The 8,848-nt window shown below is 39.8% G+C and overlaps 1 protein-coding gene across 4 annotated transcripts in view; it reads right to left on the reverse strand.

Moving 5' to 3' along the window:
* The window catches only part of RAP1A (RAP1A, member of RAS oncogene family), a 79,008-nt gene extending 70,201 nt beyond the window's left edge, over positions 1 to 8,807 (reverse strand). For 2 of the 4 annotated variants that reach the window (XM_060626616.2, XM_060626615.2), the window contains exon 1: positions 962 to 1,055. In XM_060626616.2, coding sequence (XP_060482599.1) covers positions 962 to 975 — 14 coding nt within the window. In that variant the 5' untranslated portion in view covers positions 976 to 1,055. Of the gene's footprint in view, positions 1 to 961; positions 1,056 to 8,702 lie in introns of those variants that run through there. The other 2 variants (XM_078451560.1, XM_078451561.1) reach the window with 2 other exon arrangements.
* Positions 8,808 to 8,848: the final 41 nt, after the last annotated feature.

An 8,848-nucleotide genomic window follows, 5' to 3' on the forward strand; every position in this document is an offset into this window, starting at 1 on the left:
TCAATGACTTCCAAAGTCTAGCCCAATAAATCTCTCTAGAGCCTTATCGCCATATTTTCTAATTACACAAGCTTAGGCTTCTGTCAAATCAACCCCCTGTCCTCCAACTTGTCCTGAACTTTCTATCTTGGCTCATGCCATTCCTACCATAAAGAATGTCTACCACTCCCCTCCAGCTGCCACTGCTCATGACCTTCTTGCGTCTCTGCATTTATTCATGTAAACAGGGACACACAGATGATATCTCCTGCCCTACCCACCCCCCCCAATCGGGCAAAAAAAAATTAACAACAGCTAGCTTTTATTAAATGCTTACTTTGTGCCAAGCAGTTTTACATATTATTTCTAATGCTCTCAATAAACTTAAGAAGTAGGCATTATTATTCTGCTTGTAAAGATGAGAAAGCCAACGTTCAGAAACACCAAATCATATATTTAGGAAGTTATCTCAAATTAAATTTGAGTTAACTCAGTAAGTTGCCTCAAATCATATACTTAGTAAGTGGCAAAGCAAGGATTTGAACCCAGGCTGCCTAAGTCCAGAGCCATTGCTCTAAACACTAAGTTGCATTGCCTTTTTTTTTTTTTTTGTCTGAACCATGTGACTATCTGAAATGATTTAATTTTACATGACATTTCCACTTACTGCTTCTTATACAATAAGCTTTCTCATGTTTGTCAGTTTAGCAAAGGGAGAACATGAAAATGCTACTTCTTTCCAATAAAAGAACAATGCTCAAATTGCAACTTCAAGGAATGTCTTTTCTTGTCACAAAGATTACTTTCACCTAAAATATTTTCAAAGAAATTCATTCCAGGCAACTTTTTCAAAGATGATTGCAAATTACTATTCATACACTGTGATGGTTTTACAGATTATTAATAATAAGAGGATTTTGCGATTACCACCCAAGAATTGTAACAGATATCTATCAAATTGGCAAAGATTGTAAAAACTGACCTACTCAATGCCATTGAAGGTGCAGTGAGACACACACTCTTATACACAGGGTAACCACCCTCTGATCCAGTTATCCCACTTCTGGGAATCTATCCTAAAGGAAGAAAAAAAAAAAAAACAGAGATGCAATCAAAGATAAATGTACAAAAATGTTTGCCCCAGTGTTATTTAAAATAGTAATATTATAAAGAATCAACCGAGAAGTCCCACACTAGGAGACCAATATCCTGTTCAGAGAAAAACGTAGGAACAAAACGATGTATATAAAAGTATAATTCCATGTTTTAAAAAATTAAAAAATGTGTACATGCAACGAAAGAACTAGAAAAATGTACATTAAAATGTTAGCAGTAATTATTTCTAGGTGATGGGTTATAAATGATTTTCCATTTCTTTACAATTATGTTCTTTTCAAAATTTGCCACGGTGGAACATGAATTACTGCAAACAGGAAAAAAAAAACGTTTAAGTGGCTATAATTACTGAAAATGATCCTGAACCTAACAAGGGCATATTACTTGGAAAAGAAATACTTCCTAGTGAAAAAAAAAAAAAAAGTCAAACTGGTTTTGTTTCCAGCTTCTGTTATACTCACACTTACTTTTAAACTGTGTAAAGAATGTCATCCAAAATTCAGTAGTATTCACACAATTGCACTAGGCTCACTATCTAAAAGTCAGCCAATGCTTCAACAGAAAACACCACAGTTAAATGAACTGTTTTATTGTATGTCTACTGAGAATAATAAATGTCCAATTAATCCTAACTCAAAACATGCAAAATGGAAAAACCGAAAAACTATTCTGGTTTTGCAAATTAACTATGTATACTGTTGTTCCCTTATAAGCACATCACAATTAAGTCTGGAGGGGGGAGGAACTTGAAAATAAAGCTGGCAAACTACCAGCATTCACTAAAAATGCACAGTGATGCATTTTATCTACATGAATATTTCTGTCCTAGGGCATAGTTAACTTTAGTGGCAAAAGATGATTTTCATCGGTGTAGAAAAAAGATTAAGCTGTTCTATAAAAAAACAAAACAACAATAAATAAATAAACATTCTTGCATTAAACACAGAATTAAAACTGCCAACTGAACTGGGGGCAGGGAGGGGGACTTCGCTACAGTTTGGCATATATGCAGAGAGCGATTTGCCGCCCCCCCCCCCCCCCAAAAGGTCTTGGAGTAAAGTAAAATAGACAGTAAGGAAACAATTCTTATTTTACTTTACTGTATTTTAAACTGGGAAACTGGTTTTCTTGTAATAGTAAGCTGTCAGAAAATAACACCATGGGTGGGGGGGGGAATAATACCACAGAAATAGGTGTTGAGCTACTAAGAAAATTTTGAAAATATCACACTGATTTTACTTAGAAAAAGAGTATCATTCTATTTCCACTCTACCGTGAAAATACAACATTTATTTATAAAACATGTGTCAGGTCCTGGCAAACAAATTATTAGACTATAAATTCCTTATAGTAGAAACTACAGCGTCACATCTCAGTTTCCATCAAAGAACTTAATATTGGGTCATGCAAACATCTGTTCAATGACTGAATCTGAAATCTATTAATAAAATCATGCAACATTTTTACATGCATTCAATGGAATGGAAAAGGTAGATCAAAAGACATCAATGATTTGGGCTAGACACTAAAACTACATAAAATCCAAAGATTAGTGTTAAATTTCAACTGCTAAAATAATTAAGTTATGGTTGCTTGCTTAATGTTCTATAATACAGCCAACCTGTCTAGAACAGAATGATCCTGTTTATAAATGCATTTTTAAATATCACTGAAAACACAGTGAATGAATTTACTCTTCAGATTACACATCTGAACAATTTGAAATGTTCAGTTTGCCATAGGAGATAATTTCCTACTACTAATTTAGAAACTTACAAGCTACATTTGGGATTTGCCCAAAGAAACAATTGCACCCAGTTCTTTGTGCCTCTCTTACTTTTACACTTTTGTGGTTAATAACTATAACAGTTCTATCCTGAGCAAAGTTATTTTATACAACCAGCATAAATGTACACTGCAAACAACCATGAATGTTACAGGTATATATACTTGTGAGTTCAAAGTAAGGTACTTCAAGTTTTAATTAATCCAACAGTACCTTTTACCAGTTACAAAGTGTAGCTTCGTATATTCCTATTCTTATGAAATATGGACTAACTTGAATAAATTCTGAAACCAAACACGGGATTACATATTTAATTCCAAATTCTGTTACCTTTACCACTCTACACTTTGAACCAATCTCTATCAATGGCAACTAAATAGGCTAGAAATAGAAAACTGAATATGTAAAGTAATTTTTTCCCAGACTTATCTGGAATTAGCCTAAAAAAATAAGTCATCAGTACCTTTAAAAAAAAGCCATTAACTTCTCTAATGATTGAAGTTAATTTCATAAAACATATTTAATCCACCATGTGCATAGCATATACTTCTGAAAATTGTATTAAAACGATTATTTTTAGACCACTTATAAAAGTACACTATTTCTTGTTTCAACTCCACCATAATCATCACGCACAATTTCCTTTTCTTGTTGGTACACACATTTACTTTCTACCTCTAAAGGCCTATTTTCTTTTTTTTTTTTTTTTTTTTTTTTTTTTTTTTAAATTTTTTTTTCAACGTTTTTTATTTATTTTTTGGGACAGAGAGAGACATAGCATGAACGGGGGAGGGGCAGAGAGAGAGGGAGACACAGAATCAGAAACAGGCTCCAGGCTCTGAGCCATCAGCCCAGAGCCTGACGCGGGGCTCGAACTCATGGACCGTGAGATCGTGACCTGGCTGAAGTCGGACGCTTAACCGACTGCGCCACCCAGGCGCCCCTAAAGGCCTATTTTCAAGCGGAAACAACAGCATGGCATAGTTCTCTGTTAAACTGCTTTGCTGATCAGTACATCATGATAAGCTAAGCTTATAGGTTCAATACTCTTCTGGATCATTTAACTTTGAAACAAAGTGCCCTCTTAACCACTCATCTCAAAACTGTGAGAAGGGGACTGTAAAGAGTGTGTGAAATCATTCAGTGTCCATAACCACTATTACAAAAATGCATAACCTGAATGGGCCAATATTAACTCTGTACATGAAAGACTGAAAAGCACATAAAAACTATCACTTGTAATCCCCAACATTCACGCGCAAAAAGGGGAGGGGGGATGGATGCTTCATCTCAATAACATATGAAAGCTTAAATACATTCATGTTTAACCCTGATCACTTTCATAAGATGTGAATTTGGCATTAAGTCATGCAGCAATATATGACATCAGAATGGACAGGATATACTTGGAAATACGCCATAACTCTTTTTAAAACTGATGAGTTTAATCTGAAAAAGAACATTAGGAGGAAGTAATTTTAAGTTCACAATTTTAAACTCACCACAACATTAATATATAAACCGTTTATACAATTTTTTTTTTTTTTTTTTTTTTTTTTTACTGAACTTCTAAAGTATGAGAATTTTAGAACCGGGAACTCAGAGGTTATTTGACGTTGCAGGAACATTTGTTGGGTCCCTAGCATGTGTCAAACACAGAGCTAGGTGCTTGCAGGTAACTCAATTATTTGACTCACTTCAGAGGTGGTGAAGTTCTCTGCTTATGCCAAATCGAACCATCTAGATTCCAGAACTAGAAACTCCAAGCAATGCCCTCACAGTGGTATAATTTCTATCCAAACAGACTGGTATCATTCTCCCTTTGAAACTCAAAAAAATGTCAACAATGCAATGCTAACCTTATTTAACAGAAACAATGGTCTCTGTGTTTTGAATAACTGTAAAGAATTATAACAATCTAAAATTCAACTAAGTACTAGTTGCATAATTTATTGCAAAGAACAAAACATGGAGCTGTCAGTTTTAAGATTATAAAGACATGCAAAACAAATTACACAAATTGCAGATATCATTTAAAAATCCCTTTGTAGGGGCACCTAGATGGCTCGGTCAGTTAAGCATCTGACTCCTGATTGCAGCTCAGGTCATGATCTCACAGTTTGTTTGTGAGATCAAGCCCTGCATTGGGCTGTGCTGAAAGCATGGGGCCTGCTTGGGATTCTCTCTTTCTTCCTCTCCCTCCCTCCCTTCCTCTGTGCCTCTCCCCCATTCGTTCATGCTCTCTCTCTTTCAAAGTAAACATTAAAAATTAATTAAAACTCCCTTTGTAAGAAAAAAAGTAATTATCAATATGAAGAATTAGATGCTTGATTGGAAAGTCTATTTTATATAAAAGATTAACAGCCATATAATAACAAAGTTCACAAATGATAGTAAACTTTTAGCAAGATAGCAAGATTTTAAGTTACTTAACGATTCGAATCTAAGTTACAACAGAATGTAAAACTCCCTGAGGACAAAGACCCTGTCTAATTCATCTCCATATCCCGAACAATCAGCACTCTCTTGTTAAATGTTGAAGAGAGAGGTGAACAAACATATGAACTCTAAATTCAAGCTATTGGGAAATTCAACCTAACAACCTAAAAGATATTTTTTTATAACTCAAATGACTTTTTAAGTAATAAATAATAATACTCAATGCCAGTGACAACTGTCTTGATACTTAAGACTGATGACTGTGGCTATCACTTTAATTAGTACAACGTATTCTTGGAAGGAATTCACAGATACATCAAGAAGACAAGTAAATTCATATACTTTGATTCAGCAGTCCTTCTTCCGGAAATTAATCCCAAAGAAATATTCCAGAAGAAAGAAAATGTTGCATATACAAAAGTGTTTATTTCATTATTTTAGTTAGGGGAAACAAACTGCCTATAATGCCCAACAAAGGGTAGATGAACTACTTTGCAACCTCCGAAAAAGGTTTAAAATAAAGATTAACCTCCTAATTGGTCTTCCTGCTCACACTCTTGCCCACCTCAACTCCCTGCCAAGCTGATTTCCACACAGAACGATTCTCAGAAACTCTTCTCCGTAAAATCCTCCAATAGATGGTTGCTCATCTCAAAGTAAAATCCAAAGTTCTTACAATGACCTATAATGCTCAGTTACTTCTCTAACCTAAACTCTCACTCCCTCCTGCTCACTGTCTCCCTAGCTGTTCTCAAAAAGGCCAAATATACTGAGGGGGTCTTTGCGCCTGTAGTCCTCTTGGCCTATAACCTTCTTCCCTAAGACAGCACACATAACTCGCTTCTTTCAGGTCTCTGCTCCAGTCGCATGTCTTCCCTGCCACCGTTTCTCTCTTTCCCCTCCCCTACTTCACTCTTCTCCATAGCTCTTATCGTCTAACATAGTCTATGTTTATTTGGTTACGGCCCATCTCTCCTGATTAGACTATAGCTCTACGACAACAAGAACTCGATTTTATTCACACAATAGGCATTCAAAAAGCATTTGTTGAATTAATATTAAAGGTTGATACAATAATTTTTAACTACATGAAAAACCATGCATATAAATATGATTGGAGGAGAACAGGAAAAATGAATAGTTTGATTTGTGAAAATGTTCACGTGCTGATATTATTAAGCAGTTTACACAATAAAAATTACGTCAGTTGTGATTATGATTTTAGGCTGCCAAAAGTCTCTATAACAATCTTATTTCTTTGGAAGCCACTAGTGTATTGATTTAAAACTGACTAGTACTAGTTATTAGTGACAACTTTTCCTCCTAAAATTGTAAGAACAATTACTCCAAAATCTTGTTCCTAAAGACCAAAGTTTAGTCTAAAGTGTCAACACTGTCAATCTTGAGGTTCACACAGAAAGTGAACAGTTTTAAACAGTTTTAATATGGAACTGAATAATACTCAGGATTCCAGTTTACTTTTGAGACAGGTATCTATGTTTGGCTTCAGAGTGTCCCTGAAACTGGTCTAGTACTTTTTTTTTTTTTTTTCCTGGGGAAAGAGTCTATATATTTCATCATAATCTCAAAGGTGTCAGTGGCCTAGAAAAGGTTAAGAACTACTATTTTATATCGGAAGTAAAATGCAATATTCTACTATAAGCCATCTCTCAAAAGGACAGAATATGGATAACACCTAGACACATCTTTGTAATCATTCAATTCATCCACAAACTACTGAGTGCCTCCCTTGTGCCAGGCACCGTGTGATCCTCAATACCTCGCACCTAATCACATTTTGCAGTGCAGAATTCAAAATACCAAGGAGACAGGATTCAGTGAAACGCCAGACTAAAAAACAGCTTCAACCGATGCAAATATAATGTCAAAACAGAAAGTGTTGTAAGAAATCCTAATAAAGACAGAAAGAAAGGGGCTCCGGGACTGATTTAGTGATTATTATGTCAAAATACTGCAGATATCAATTACACGAAAAGAAAAGAAAAAGTACACGTACACATGCCCGCCCCCACACACTGACAGGAAACCAGAAGAAAAGTTTCCAAATCCTGTTTCCAGCAGCATCCCTTCTGAGACTGCCCTACAGCATGCTTCTGAAGGTAGGAGCCCCACCTTAAAACCAAGAGCTGATACCTTACTCCTGACGGTGATGAAAACAGAATCCTCATCCCACATCCAGGAAGCAGAAAACTGTGGCCACCTGTAAGGCCCTGGCCCCTTAACCTCCTACCCTGGTACTCCCTTGTCTCTTATACTCTCCTCCCTTCAAAGCAGTGACAAAACCATCTTCCCTCCCAAAAAGGAATACATAACTCAGTCATAGTTCTTTTTTCCAACAAGAGGTCAAAAGGTCCCCCAAACTCTCGGTGCTTCGCCCTGCGAGGAGATCCCAGTTCTCGGGCGCAAGAATCTTCCCCCTCACCTTCTCCCTTTAGCAGTAAATTACACAATTCGGCTGAAGACACCGTCCTTAACTTCCTGAGGGGGACAAGTGACATTCCTACCGGCCCCAGTCTGAAGGAAGACAAGAATCACACGGTGACCCCTTCCCTCACAAAATTCAGGGATGAAGCAGAGACCCAAGAAGGGCAACGCCGAAAAGGCGAACACATGGCAAAGCTACGGAAGACGTGGGGGAAAGAGGGCGGGAAAGGGGCAGGGAGGTGGAGTGGGGCGTAGAGATGTCAGCCCTCGGCACGGGTGGTGGGGGGCAGGGGGGAAGGAAGGAAAGGGAGACCCCGACCCTGCCAGAAGTGAACGCAGGGAGGGCAACGTTCCCGCCTACTCTCCGCACCTCTCTAGCAGAGGAGGGAGGACAGAAAATTCACCTAACCCTCCAGCCCCCTCTTCGCGTGCCCCCCAAGGGGAGAGCTGGGTTGGAGGGAAGGTCTGACCCTAGTCTGGGGACATGCACGAAGAGGGAAAAGGTAGCGATGTCCAAGCTTCTGCATCTCTCGGGCAGTGAGTGGCGAGGGCACTGTGTCCGAGGAGATGGCGAGGGAAATGGGCTTGTGCCATGACACCTCGGGGAGTTGGAGGGTGGGGGACACAATGTCCTCTTTCTCTCCCACACCCGGCCCGGGCCCCTCCCGTCCGTCTCCCGCAGGCCCCGCCACAGTCGACCGGCTCGGTCCGCGGGCGTGGTTGGCTCTGGCCCCGGCGGCGGCGGCAGGGCCTCCCGGAGCCCCGGCCCCTCCCGCCGGCCAGGCCCCCGGGCCGCCGCCCCGGACACCGAGGGAACGCGGAGGAGGAAGGGGGAGCCAGGGGACTGACCGGCGACATGAGCCACCTCAGCCCAGGCTCGGCCGACCCGCGTCCCCCGCTCCCTCTGGGGCCGGCTGGGCTCCCCGCCCCTCACTCACCCCCCCGGTCCGGCGCCTCCTCCACCTCCTCCTCCACCTCCTCCCTCTCCTCGGCCGTGGCTCCTGCTCCGGCTCTGCGCGGCGACGGCGGCAGCGGCGGCAGCAGCCTCGAGAGCGGCGGCGGCGGCGGCGGCGGCGCCTCCAG

This window comes from Panthera onca, chromosome C1 (genome assembly GCF_046562875.1).
Source record: "Panthera onca isolate mPanOnc1 chromosome C1, mPanOnc1 haplotype 2, whole genome shotgun sequence".
Lineage (NCBI taxonomy): Eukaryota > Metazoa > Chordata > Mammalia > Carnivora > Felidae > Panthera > Panthera onca.